The 15,184-nt window shown below is 37.0% G+C and overlaps 1 protein-coding gene across 8 annotated transcripts in view; it reads right to left on the bottom strand.

Annotated features, from left to right (window-relative positions):
* Positions 1-15,184, bottom strand: part of LOC104560303 (protein bicaudal D homolog 1) — a 304,772-nt gene that overhangs the window by 74,323 nt on the left and 215,265 nt on the right. The window contains exon 1 of one of the 8 annotated variants that reach the window (XM_062010644.1): positions 126-203. The exons of the other annotated variants lie outside the window; for them this stretch is intronic. Within the exon in view, the coding sequence (XP_061866628.1) occupies positions 126-135 (10 nt within the window). The 5' untranslated portion in view covers positions 136-203. Of the gene's footprint in view, positions 1-125; positions 204-15,184 lie in introns of those variants that run through there. 8 annotated transcript variants of the gene reach the window in all.

Raw genomic sequence — 15,184 nt, 5'->3', positions numbered from 1 at the left:
GGATAAGAAAACTATGCATGTTTCTATTTTAAAATATTTCTGAAACTCTCCCACAGATCACAAACTTACTTCAAAAACAGTAAACTATTAAAAAAAACAAGTGAAAAAAAAAGAGGTTTACTTACAGCTACCCATGCCTTACATAGCAATGTCATTTCTGCAAGCAGGACTCCTTACATTCCAATGTTTTTGTGAATTAACTAGTCATCTAGGAGACAGTCCTTAAACTGGGCATAGGATGAACATTATCAACTCATTGTATATAAAAGGAAGTTCTGAATTTCATAACTTACTGACATAGCTCAGGAAATAAGCAACAAGAAACATTTCAACACATACGAACAGCAGATTGTGTGAGTGGGCACTTAAAGAAACATTTTCTTTAAAAAGAAAATCCTTACAGGTCATGATTCACTTGACTCAATGCCATCAATAAAGGAGAACTCTGTAGCTGTATTCTCGTCTATAATATATAAGCTATATTCCAGTCATATCTTTAAGACCTTTTCAGAACCTTCACTTCTTAAGAAAATAATAGGCAGCTCTGACAATGCAGAGTGGTTGTCACTTGGTGTAGAAGAGTGTTTTGTGTTTTACTTTGTGAAGAAAATGAATAAATCCAGACAAATGATTTGTGTAAGTTGCTTCCACTTGTAGTCTCACTACATTTTTCATAGTATTTAACTGTCCGGTAGTGAGTTACAATTTATGTTCCGGTACTAGGAAATTTATAAACATAATAACCTTTTAATTTGCATTTAGTACCCCTGCATTTTTGCTTCTCATCTTTGCAGTCTATACTCAGCTTCAGCAGAAGGCCTTCCAGCCTTCTAGTGCTACACATTTGAGTCATGCAAAATTCAGCACAGAAATGTGTAAGCAGTAACTGACAAAACCTTCTAATTATTTTCTGCATTGATTAGGAAATTACTGAAGTGGTACTAGATAATTTCCAGACGGAATAGAAGACCTGACATTTTCTACTATGCCACAGTAATGAACCCTTCAGACAAAATCCCACAATAACAAGCAGAGACAATGCCAATAGCTTTCTTTAGAAAGTTTTTCTATATAGCCAGACTCGTTTGTCCATGCAGCTTCTTTGTAAGGTACATTACATACAGGAAAAAACCTCAAAGCCTATTTCAACAGATTTCCAGACATGAGGTATAAAATATGTCATACAAACCACTGTGTGTAACTAACTGCCTCTTTCAGACAGTCATTTTCCTTTGAAATTGTAATGTGTGAATCCCTTTAGAAGCAGAACTTACAGGTATCATCTGTAGAAAGAGGTTACTTGAAAAAAACAAACAGGTAGTATCATTGTGTCTCAATATATTACAAGTACTGACTCCTAGCAACAGAAGAATAATTATAGCAAATCTAAGGTGCCACATGAAAGAGTTCTGCAGACCTCAGGAAGAGCTTGCAATCATAAAAAAAAGTTAGAAAATAAAAAGACAAATCTTTTACAGTGGTTTGAGGGGGTTGGAAGTTTTTGGTTGTATTTTGAGAAAGTACTGAAGACTCTGTTTACTTTCATAACAGTAAGATGCAATCAAAATGCAAAGCAGGGAAAAAAAAAGGATAAATGCTTTCAAAGTCAAGATTAATTACTCCATACACGCTTATAGAAGAGATACGAAAAATACAGTACAGTCAGTCAGTTCAGCTAATTAATCAACTGTTTTTTTAATAGTTCTTCACTAGAAAAGCATCTGATACTACTAGCATATACACTCTCTCAACTGCTCTTAACTGCTATCTGGGCTAAGATCCTCAGAATTCACAGAGAAAATGAAGTTTAAACATTATCTCTAATGCTGTCCACTATTTCACCCAGAAACCCTCCTCACCTTTCTTTCAAGCCCAGAAGCTAGTATTTGAAAGGTCAGTATGAATTACAACAACCTTTTTGGTCATGTTAATTCTATCAGCCTCTTGCAACTTCAACAGACTGAGTTTTCACACTCTTTCTTCTTTCAGTTTCAGCTTATAGAAGCAAGTTATAGCTGAACAGAAATGAATGAAACAAAAATTGTACTTTTCATTTTGCAGTTCCATTTAATTTCAGCACCATAACCGTTAGGAGTTATTGCTGTCATCAACAGGCAAACACCTGAATCTGACAGTCTACAAAGAGAACTTACTCATTTGAACCACAGTTACCTAGAATATAGTATAATGTATTACATTGGCATTTATTTAACCTTCTATTATTTAACTTAAACTCACATTAAGCCTTTTTATGACAAATAATTAACACAGTAAGAGAGCAGTTTGGGGTTTTTCTTCTTCAAATACAAATAGACTATTGCTTCAGTAATTTATAATCTCATTTTAAGGCAATCCCATACTATGATGGGACATTACACAGCAAAATCTGTAGTCTAACATCTTTCAGATTTAGCTGTTAATCAGTCAGTCTATTCTATAACAAGTAGAGTCTTAAATAAGTTGTGACATTCATATCTGGAGTCTACAAAACAGAGACAGAACACACCAGAATAGGTTTTTAAAGCAGCCCTCCATGATCCAAAAGAAATTATCTCCAAAATGCACTCACTAATCAGCTCACTAGCACATTCAAATTTACATTTGTGATTTATCAAAAGTGATGCTAAAAAATGGATATAAATACTTCAGCTGACTCAACGCTACCCAGAAGCAGTGGAAGACTGCCAAACTGACCATGTGTTCCTCTGAACATAACATACATCCTGTACATCTACCATCTCCCTCAAGAACAGTAGCTGGCAGCTAGAAGCACCTATATTGCTTATTAAATAGAGGCAGAAACCGATGAACATTTTCTTTTAAAGACAAAAATTCAATCTTTTGTTTTCCAAAAGAGCTCAGGAAACACTACAGAGATAGCTGAAAGAGACTCTAGTCACAATTGTTTAGACTGTGAGGACACTGGTAACCACAAGAAGACTTACTGTCTTCCTCAATCATTTCTCTGGAGATTTGAGGGATTATGTTGTTTAGATTTGGGAGCAGAAAGATCTGAGAAGCTCTCTGAATATACACAGGAAGCCTACGTTAAGTATAGTACATGATGGCAAACGTCCTTGCTATTTTCCCTTCTGTCTTTGACAGCATATATCTTCACTGAATATTGAAACTTAAGTCTGCCAAAGGCCTGTATTTCAGAAAGATTACCAAAAGACAAGCAAAATGTAGTGTGTGTTCAGATGAATTTCCCATGTTCACAAGTTTTGCAAGTGTCCCTCTGACTTAAAATGGTAAGTTACGTTAATCAGCAGCGTCCACACACAAGACTTTCATGCAGCAAGAGCCAAGTAAAATCGAAATAGCTCACAGAGTTAAACAAGCACAAAAGCTCTTTAAGATTATTTCATGCCAAAACTTTCATGCTATCTATGTTACCATTCAGCAAATAAACATTGGGGAGGAACAACAGTGCTTAGGCGATCAATGCTATTAACTTTTTATATAGATATATGTAGAGACATATATATACATACACTCACTTTCATCTGGGTCCCTCTCCTTTGCTGCAGATTCTCAAGAGCTGCCTTGTATTTTTCCAAATCCATGGCCATATACACTCATGACTCTGACTCACCATTTTAGAGTGCAAACATTGCTACTTATTCTTTAGCTGCTTCCTAATCTTTTTATGGTTTAGGACATCCTCATCATGACTTTGAAATCAATTGCACAATGGAATTGTGCCAGAAGACCTCTGTGGTATACACTCACACCATTAAAATAAAAATTAAAGAAACCTTTACAAACCACAAATACAATACAGTTCAGCTTTGCTTTTTCCAGGGACTTCTTTGATCTTTTCTGTGCAGGACTCAGACATATTTATGGTACTGCAATATATCCTAGGCATTTGTCCAAATGGTTTGTTGAGCCTATCAACTAAGAGGAGGTTTTTGCAGCTAAGGTTTCTGAAAGAAGGAGCATCAATCACAATCATAATCCCCTTCATAACCCTTGTTCAAGACCTTGGCAATTGAGCTCTCGCTGCCTCCAAACACAGAGATCTCACAGCCCTCTGAGCATCTCTTCCAGAGTTCAACCTCCCTGATGCGTAGCTGGACTCTCACTTACTGCAGTTGCATCTCTTGCCTCTTGTGCTAGCAGTCTCTCTCCATCACCTCTGTACCACTACACAAGGTGACAGAAAATTGGGAAAAGTTACTCAATAGATATCCCTTCTGGAGAAACCTACCTCTATCAAGCTCTAATTCGTGTGTATCAGCCCTGATCCATCTTAGTCAATTGGATTTGCTCCAGTTTATTAGTATCTTCCTTGCACCAGGGAGCCAAGAACTGGACACAATACTCCAGATGTGGTTTGCGAGGTGCAAGACTTTTACTGAAATACTCATTTTCCTTGATCAGTTGCAGCTGGTCCCGTTTCACCACAAGGGCACACTGTCAACTTGTATTCCTCTTCTTCATCAGTTCCCCATGTCCTCTCCTGCAGCACTGCTCTCCAACCACCAGCCTGTACTATTACACAGAGATTTTACCAGCCCTGATACTAAAACTTTCATTTGCCCATGACAAACTGCATTTTCACATCTGACAAGGTCCTTCTGAAAAGCATCCCTACCCTACTCATATCAACTGCTCCCACTCCATTTAGTATCATCCACAAACTTGCTGATGATGCCTTTCTTTGGATTGACCAGAAAGTTAGTGACAATATCTAACACTATGAACCCCAGTATTCATCCAGGAAAAAAGGAATCCCTCTCCTTTCCCTGTCTTATAGGCAATAACTGTAATTTGGCTGGTCTATCAATTGACCAGTGGAAGACAACTAAAATTGTCTTGGGAGTCAGAGCCATTCCCAGAAGCACTATCTTGTCCTTACTGAAAGGGCAACATTCCAAAAATGGAAGTACAACCGGATAAGGTGACTTCTCCAAGCTCAAATACCACAGTTTAACACTGAAAATTGCTGTACTCTGAGTATAATTTAAACTACCACAAGAATGTCATCAGCAACTGTTAGTCATTATCTGTCTTCATCTGCTGAGTTGTTTTAAGTGTTTTAAGTTTTTCCCTGCCCTGAACTGTTTGTGTACGTGATAGAAAGAAAACCAAGTCAAAGAGTTAAGAAGAACTTTGCAAAATTGTTTTGGTGTGTCTCTTTCCCAAAAGGTCCTTTGAAGAGTTTTAGAATTCGGTAACTTCATAGAAGGGAAAATTTTTTACATTTTTGGTGTATGAAGGCACTGCATAACTATTTGTATAAAAATAAATGGACATCCTAAATGTCAGATTAACATGTTTAGTTTAGGTTCTTTGTCTTTTATTCGGACAGGAAGATTGGGATTAGGAACAAGTGGGAAAGTGTAATTAATAGCAGTATCAATTTATCATTATTCACAGATAATAAGTTAACAGATAATTTTCATGGTTGACCACAAGTATCATCAATTTGGTAACCAATAATATTCTCACAGCTGCTAAAGTATCTCATAAAACAATACAGTTCATATCTCAGGAAAAAAGTAATTTAAACTTTTTCACTCATCTGGAATTTTTATTTATGTCTAGCTATTAATTCTTAAATAGTTTAACTATAGAGAAATAACATGCAGGAGTACTCTGGGGCAATACTGAGATTAATCTTAGACAAGAGATCATCGATTTTTCAGACCATACCAAGGAAAACATGTAAAAGTTAGCTCAATAAACTATTCAACTGAGAATGGTGTCCTCATATGTAAATGAATTAAAAACTGGAATGAAGCACAGGACACGATAATATTTTTCAAAGAAGAAAGCTCACCACACCACCATGTCCTCTTCACATACAAGTGCACAAACAGTTCACAGATATCTGCATTTGTCTTAGAGACACTTCAAGCAAACAGAAAGCTAGCCATGAAAAAAGCTGGGAGAGACTGTAAACCAAACTGGAATCAATGAAAAAATTACTACAGTATACTCTAAATGGAGAATTTAAAACATGACAAAATTCCAGGACAAAAGAGAACAAGTGTGATGATAATCTACTGAGTTACTTGAAGAAATCCAAGTTAAAATTCTTTGATTCTACAAGAAATTTTTCATCCTCAACCTATACCTTAATTCTACATGCAGCCTTCTGTGTGGATAACGATAGCATTAATAATCGCACTGACTATGACTATACAAGGAAGAAACAATAATTAAAAACACCTATAGTGTTTTTAAGCAGCTACATGAGAGAGAAAACAAAGTGACCTAAGAATCAAAATAAAATCAGACTTTGTTCTAATATAGGACGGAGGAAATTGCTTTCCCATTACAGAAGAAATAAATATCATCAACTGCCTGATACAAAAGGAAAGAGGAAAACAACAGGAAAACTTGCCAGCTGAGGAAAGAAGTAGTCAAGTACCAAGGATCATTTTAGTGGTGCAGCTGTTTGTCTCTGCCAAGTCTAAAGCGTTAGCTGTTTCAAAAGTTCCAAGAGTATAGTTAAAAAATCCCAATAGGGAATTTAAGTACTGACCTTGTAAGGAAAAATTCCCTGCAGAAGAAAGCAAATTTCCAATATACGAGAGATTTAATTAAGAGTCATCTAATGTTTTCCCAGGTTCAGCATCAAAACAGCTATTCAAAAAATGTAACTAATGTTACTTTTTTCCTGCTCACATCTCTACCCACAGAGCTGCCAGTCTCCCATGTGCTCATCTGAATTCAGTTTCACACATCCCACTCCAAAGGGAACAACTTCTAGACTGAGAATGTTGCTACTACTATATCATCACAAATCTATTTTTACTGGGTGATGCACAGTGCTTCTGGGAAGACAGCAGACAAAATTTCTCCCAGTATTTTAAGATTATTCATGTACAGGGCTCTCAGCAATGCTATCTCTTGAGATTTTAGAGAAACATTGGCGATACACACATTTTTATTTTAGGACTTTAAAAGGCTAAATCTAGCAAAAGAAAAACCCAGGAAAAAGTATCAAGCTTTTCCCCCACATAACAGGGTGGTTGCAACTAAACTATGAAGTAGAACTTTTTTTTTTTTCAGATTTTTTTTTTTCTTAAACAGAAACATCTGTCTGTATAGCAAAGTATTCATACCAAAAGTGACGTGAAAGATGACCAAATCACTTCTGTGATATTTCTGAGAGTTTAACAGAACCTCCTCTAACAGATGATGAAGGAAGAAGTGATGTAAAAGGTGCTCAAACCAAGGAAAAAACAGTGATTCATTATATAACATCTGTGCTTAGGTTTCAAATATGTCACAAACAGCATCAGCTGGAAAAAGCATATCAAAGACAGGTGCAGCAAGAAACCCAGATCCACAAGCACAGTGTCATGTCCTTTAACACCCCCAGAACCAGCTGACTCTTATTTTAACCGCTCAAAACAACCAGGAAACATTTATTCCAGACTATAAACTTTTATCCAGAGGTTCTGCTACTCTTTCTCTTGAATCAGAAGCAACTGAATGACCTAAAGTTTACCAGTTTTGAGGGAACAGGCAGGTGTAATTTTGTTCGTCTTTAGTTAACAAGGGTAACCAGTACGCAATGCGTCGGGGCAACTACTCTACACTGAAGGTGACTATTTGCCAGAAGACTAGATGACTGCCATAAGATATTGCTATAACATTTTAAATATCTATGTAACAAGCATGAAAAAAAGTAGAAGCCTCAGGAAACCACATACATTATACTAAAAAAAAAGGGCACGACTCCACTGCTACCTGGCAGTATATTATTTTACAGCATTCCTCTCCACCATTAACATGGTATAAGCAATTCAATCATGGTTATTGTATTTCCCTGCTGTTTCAAAGAGACTGGCATGGCTGCTACTTTCAGTCACGGGCAGACAAATCTCTAAGGCAGTATACACTTCCTGCTGAAAACGCAGCCAGTCAGCAAGTTACTTCTCTATTTATGGAACAAACGAGCCCACAAACAGGAACCTCAAAATCCTACTTCATCTTCAAGAATGTTATCTAAGGACACAGAAAGAGATAGAAAAACTAAAAGACAGAACAGAGCACCAAAGAGGTTTGTCCTAAGCACAGTGGCTTGACTACATTTAAGACCAGTACAAGGAAAAATAAATCAATCAATAAAAGTAACATTCACACTGTAAAAGTCAGTTTAAAAAATGCCTTATTAACAAAAGGTGTGTTTCTTAGACAGTTTGTTTCTTAGCCTCTGGTACAGATATGTATGCAACAATGATATTTAAAAGTTCAAGTGTCAAGATGAGTAAAAGTTCAAAGAAAGTTTATCAAGTTTAGAGTTACCTATCAGGCACATTGTGTCTTCTGGAAGTACACAGATAAGAACATGTAATCTGGAATACAGTCAAGATAAAGAAGGAAGTTTTAAAAATAAGTCTAACTGCACACACTAACAGTGTCTCACCAGTTGCATTTTGACTGCTACAGGGAGATAAGGAATTATTGAGGAACATTTACTTTATAAAAAAAAACCAAACCAAAACAAAAAAAAACAAACCCGAAAGTCAAGTTTCATAAAGAAAATCACCGTTCTCAGATATTTTGATGATAACTGGGAACCTCCACTACATAAAGACTGTATTTCATCAGAACTGATTTGCATTGCAGCAACAGTGCTGTGTTCTGCTCCAAAAATCTCACAGTTACAGTGCAGTCTAATGCAAAAAAAAAAAAAAAAAAGAGCATGAGCTATTTCTAAGCAATATCAAGATCATAAAGACAAAGACAAAAATTCTGAGGAAGAGCATGTAACATAGCAGTAGGCAGAACATGTACAATAAACTCTTCAATGAATTCATGAACTATGGCAGACAACTCGGATAAAAGGACCCAATGGTAAATTTTAAGGCAGCCAGAGCCCAGGACAGAACCACTTTAGCACACTGACCTTTCTGGAAAGAATGCCACTGGTGGATCAGAGGGCCATCAGCTTCACAGAAATAGCAGGCTGGCTGCTTTCACACCTTCTGCAACAGCCTGGGGAAGGGCTGAGGCCAGGTATGGAAACTGAAAGGTATTGAGCTGTCAGTCTAAAAAAAAATCAGACAAACTTGGCCTATTTCCTAAGATGTTAGAGCTCCACATGACTCAAAGAATCACAGAAAGGTAGAGACTGGAAGAGACCTCTAGGGATTATGTATTCATTGGAGATCTGGCAAAAAACAGTGGGAAAGCACATTTAGCGTCTGAATTCAAAGCATAACAGACATATTTTTGCTTCCAAATTGAACTTCAAAGGAGAAAACTCATTTAATACAGAAAGGACAGCTACCTTCTTACCTCATCTGCCTTGGTATCAGCTCACACATAACCTTTTATGTTCTTTTTTATTTGTTCTTCCAACCCACTCTACCTCAATACACTCATTGCCCTTGCTGTATGTCGGTAGAGTGCCCTTGCTGCATGTCTGTAGATTATCAGCACATGAACACACACACATCCACTACGTCCTATTCACAGTACAACCCCACACTTCTTTCCTCATAGTCTGCAGCCCACAGAAGAAAGCATGTAAGAAACATGGTAAAAGCAATGCTTAAGCCTTTTGTGAAGCGTTGCTGAGCAGATTGCATTGGGGGTGATGCTACCTGCAACACAGGACCCTTAATTTACTATGTGCTTAAAACTTGTAATCTATGTTTGGAAAGAGCTTGTATTTTTCTCTTCATTTTTGCTTCTTAAAGTACATTATGTCTGTAAATTTTAGTTAATGACAATGGCATTTACAGTTTTACTTGAGATTGTTGCAGGTTCCGGGGTCACATCCCGACTAATACTGAAACCAAGTATTTCTGGATTCTCTCTCAAAGTTAATACAGAGGTTATGTGAGTTTATTACTGAGAATTGAAGCCTCCATTTCATCTAGTTTATAAAAGAAGTGAGTACAGGATTAGCACAAGTGGAGATTTTTATGTTTTTTTCTGAATGTAGGTGGCTTGGCTTGTCCCAGTCACTTTAGACACAAGCTTTTTTCTTATGGGTGACAGAAAACACTTCATTTAGAAACAGCAAGTACATCAGTCAACTATGCTTTATTCTTTGGATTTACAAAACCAAAACTGAACTCCTTCTACTCCCTGTATGCCTGACTTCCATAAAATTTACAGAACTGACATTAGCAACATAATTTTAATAGACTTTCTTCTAAGCACTTTCCCTCAAAAATGGTATTTCATATTCAGAATATCAATTTTGTCCCGTGTTTCCAGACCTCTCACAAGAACATAAATGCCTTGTTTTGATGCATCATTTTCTTCCCATCCTACTTTAAAGCAAACAGAGCCCCACTGAAAGAGGACTTTATGGTTTCATAAAGGCAGCAGAGAGGAAGCATCTAAATCTCAGTAAGGCTTTTCAGATGACAAACAGTACAAGTAGATAGATCCAATACAGCTCATTCTTTAGTCATAAAAGTCTTATGCTTTGAGATTATGCTTTCCCCAAACAAGAGTTGTTGAGTCTCCTTCTCTGGGAACACTCAAAACCCACCTGGACAAGTTCCTATGTGACCCACTCTAGGTGGTCCTGCTCAGGCAGTGGGGTTGGACTAGGTGGATCTTTCGAGGTCCCTTCCAGCTCTTGAGATTCTGTGATTCTGTAAGTGCTGCAAGCATAGTTACCAGAGAGAGAAAGAGGGAAAACCAAGCCTGAATGGCAACATTCAGTTTTGGTGAAGTTCAGTGTAGTCAAACACTTGACTTCCTACCCCGTTTTCTTTCCCTAGTCATACCAGCTCAAAAACATGACCTCTCCTACAGCCCCCACCTGGCTGAACTCACAACATGTTATCCATGCACAGAGAAGCATTATTTGGAGTAGCCTCCACATGAAGATCAAGAACCCATCACACCAAGTTTAGTACAGAAAACATAAGAGACTGCAAACATCAGAATGTAAACCACCTACAAAGAAAGCCATTGGTAAATACAGGTCTAGAACTGGGTGGAACATACGAGCAGCTCAACCTTTCTAAAGTTTGTGTGCAGCTTGTAAATATCCCAGCAAAGGAGTTTGAAATATCTGTCATTAGGCTGGCAATCTAAAGCCCACTATTAGCACCAGTGGTCTATCAGTCACTGCATCATCTTACAACTATTATGTTAGAGCAGTCCTGACAAAAGTCACTTCCAGAAAGTCTTTTCCATCAAAACAGCAAGATTTTAAATGGTCACTTCTCAGTATTAATTGAGAAAGAAAATATTTTAAACAGATGAAGGTTTTTTTAAAAGAAATTAAAAAAACAAAAAAGTGAACCCACGTACATCAAAGGAAGCTCACAGTGACAGACCTGGGAATCATGAACCCCGAATGCTCAGGAAACAGCCGAAGGAAAGGGACATTTCACTTTATGTGGACCCACTCTGGAAGTAGTGCACTGTCATGACTCTGCCCAGCTTGTTTATAGGCTGCAAACAGACTTGCTGAGAACATAGTTTCATGGTCACTACCAAATCATGCTAATAAAGGTAATAAGCAGGATAAATTGAAGCAGCAGAATTTGGGTTTTGTAGTAGTTCTTTCTTGCTCATAGCAATGCATCCAACTAGAATAAAACTGGTTAAAATGATTTACTAATATTTAATAGAGAAAGTCCTGAAAGTTCTGTTGTCTATTTGCCTTGCTCCAAAAGGAAAAAAGTAGTAGCTTTACTCTTTCATGGGAAAATTAAGAGCTTCCATCTTTGGTATTTTCTTTAGTAATTGTGGAACTAAATAGCGTAACAGAGACCTCTGTGACACGTTCTTCATCTTAAGACAGATTTAGAATAGCCTTAAAAAAAAATCCATGCAAAGATTCATTTTCTAATAGAAACTCTTTCTCTGTCATTGATCCTGGCAAACTTGCTCTGACAGCTACAATAAAGAAGAGGTGACTGCCACAAGCTGACTATGCTGGTCAACTCCTAAAAGTGGGCATCCCAGAAAAAAAAAAGAAAAACAGTTCATGGGAACAGCACAAATAAAGGAGTATACAACATGCAAATTCAAGAGCAGTAACATATGCCTGGCTACTGCATAGGCATCCCATACAGTTAACAGAATTACACAGCAGCAGTCTTTCTCAGAGATGTTTTTAAATCAGAGGAATGTCTAAAGCTTGTATGCCAGACACCTTTTATTTCACTTATCCTTCCACAATGGCAAGCAGTTCACAGACTAAAAATCACGTTAGCCTGATCTATTTAACAAAAAAACAAACGTTAAAAATAAAAAGTTACAATCTCATTCTTAAAAGGCAGATGTCGAGGCTTATAAATGCCAACAAAACAACCTCATAATTGTGCACACACATGATGTATCCAGATCCCTTGCAGTCATAAGTATCTTCCATTTTTCTTGAACTACTTCCAGCACTTTTGGAAAATACGTTATTTAATCTTAAAAGAAAGCATGCCAATTGTTCTATGGATAAGCTGTGCAAGCAGAGAGTGGCTGCTGCAGCAGGTCAATATGGCACTGCAGGAAGGGCAACATTGCTTTGCTCTCCCTTCAAAACTAGATCTAAAGCATTGCTTTCATTAACAAGTATTGACTATGCTCTCTAATTACAGCATTCTAGACCTCACATTTTTCCTGCACTACAAGCCTCAGTTGTCTGCAGATACTATTTGCCAGGTTACATTTTGCTTTTACTGACAATTTAAGACTCTGAAAAGACTTTTTTTTTTTTTATACATATGCACTTGTCAGATTTTCAAAACTAGCCACAATACTTAGCAATGTACTTACTGGTACTAATCTTTCAAATTATACACCTGAATCTGTTGGTTTGCATGCCTCAAATTGGATAACACAAAATCAGTATTTACACTTGTAAACTAGAGAACTAGTGTTCAGAAGAGATCAAACTTAGCACCTCAGGAAAATGAGCTATTTAGCTGTTACATTTGTACAGAAAATACTGACTCTAGAACGGAACACTTTAAAACTTGTTCTTAGAACTCTCTAACTACACTGAGCAACACTTTTGCTTTCCCTATAAATGATTTCAAAACAGATATCTAATCCTAATTAACTACAGGTGGCAATTTAAAAGGCTATTTTAATTTTAACTCAATTTGTCATCAGAAGAAAATACATTTTGAATCTCTCTCTTTTTTTTTCCTTTAATGTTACAAGTTAAATCCCCAGCTATCTCTTCCCTTAAATATTCACTACATTAAATACTTGCCTTAAGGAAAGAAGCTATATGAAAATCAACGGAACTCATACTACACCCTTACTATTATGAAGCACTTTTGTCTAACCTCAGTACTTTATTTACTTACCCATGAAGATATCTAAGAGCATTTGTTGAAAAACTGTGGATTCATTTCTTCTTAAGTCAAAAGCTACTTTTTTCTCTATCACGCAAACTTCCTGCTCACATCCTCTACGCTGACACTTGAGGTGGCTGCATGGTCTCCAGGCCGAAGGGCTTGCCATCTTTCACTTCCTTTTGTGGCTTTCAAGGCCAAAATGAGGAGGAGTGTTTTGTTCCCCAGAATATTGCACTTTTCAGTTACTTTATAATGTTTTTTTCAAAGCGAGAGCTTTACTCCTACCTTCTGACATAGTCTCTCAGACTACTTTGCTCCTGTCTTGATTCACAGGAAGATAGCAAGACCTAATACAAGCTCAGAACATCTCCCCTTCATTCTTACCACTGCACTCTGCATGCATAACACCTACTCCAGAAAACACATATTTAGAAGTCTGTCTGGATGACTGGAAAGCATGCTATCATAGCTACCAGGAGAATACAGTGTTAGGCTGTATTTCAACCATTCCTTACTGAGCAATTTCATTGCCTTCTGAGCATTGCCTATCATTTCTATAACAAGTGGGATTTTTGTCACCCACAGCTGAGGGTCATGTCTTTAAGACACCTGATCCTTGCCAGTTTGTCCAAAGTAAGGCATCCACACTGAAAATACTTATGAAATTGTCATAAATATGTTTCATCTTACTCCACTTATTTGGCAGAAAGAAGTAGTCAATTTTGTAGGATATCCAGGACACAAACAATCACAGCTCTCAGTAATTTCTTCTTGATTTCACAAATACTATAGTAATGAAATCATATCAAACAGTTTTGGAATAGCCCTGCAGATGAAACATCTTGTAATCACCATGTACTAGGTCAATGTTTTGAAGGATGTTTCTTTTCCATAATACTGTTAAGGCAGTAGCAGTATCAGCACACGAGTCAGAAAGTGAGAACCAGTTAGGTAGTTCTGGTTTCTCTAACTTAATAGTCCGTGGTGTGAAAACACCCTAAAATATGCATATAGAAACATGACCTTCAGTCTTGTGCACCATACCCTTTCTGAGTGGCTTGTAAAGTAACATGAAACCTTGCTACTTATTTGTCCAGTAAGATAGAGATATCAGTTGAATAAAACATAATATTTGCCTCTTGTTTTTGAAAGGAGAGGGAGGGCTACCAATCCTTTAAGGTTCCTTTGGCATAGAAGTAGTTCCAGAGGTAAAAACTATGCCCATCATACAGACCATGATAAATAGGTAAAAAATATTTTATCAAAGGAAATATTTGCAAAACCATTGGAGGCTGATCATTTGCTTCCAAGATGCAAAATACATACACAAATGAGAAGCATTACAAAGGAAACAATGCTGGTTTTGAAGAACTAAGTTGTAGCGAGTGCTTCAATCCTTTCAAAATTGTATTACCTGCTATGCAGAACTGCTTGAAAATAAAATAAATATTTCATGGATAATCATGGATATCTATAATGTGTTTTGTTTTATGACAAAGAAATTCTGGTTGGACTATGAAGACTATTATTTTAGTAAGCCCAAAAACACTGATTTTCCATTTCACTTGAAACATACTCCACAGTTCTCACTTAAAAATCCCAGAAATCTAACATCAGCCAGACAATTTCTAAGTGCAGATAAAGAGAAGATATCAGTCTTGTGAAATAGTCTACACATTGTGCCATTGATCTCACCCTGCTTCATGTCACCTTGAAAATTACAGCCACAGTGCTGGGGGCTAATGCTCATGGCTCAGCATCATCTAGTAACACCAAGACTGAATTTTCCAAATAGGCAACAAGATATACTCAGAATAGATGGAGTAGGATTTTTAAAGTTCCTTTAGTATAGTAGCACACAATTGAAACCATAGGTCAGATGTTTTTACTAATTTTGGACACAATATAGTGCAGGATCCAGTGTTCTGGCCTACAATTTG

The sequence above is a fragment of the Colius striatus genome, chromosome 1 (genome assembly GCF_028858725.1).
Source record: "Colius striatus isolate bColStr4 chromosome 1, bColStr4.1.hap1, whole genome shotgun sequence".
In the NCBI taxonomy this organism is placed as follows: Eukaryota; Metazoa; Chordata; class Aves; order Coliiformes; family Coliidae; genus Colius; species Colius striatus.
Note: the sequence above shows the minus strand (reverse complement) of the source record. Positions and strands in the feature narration are given on the sequence as shown.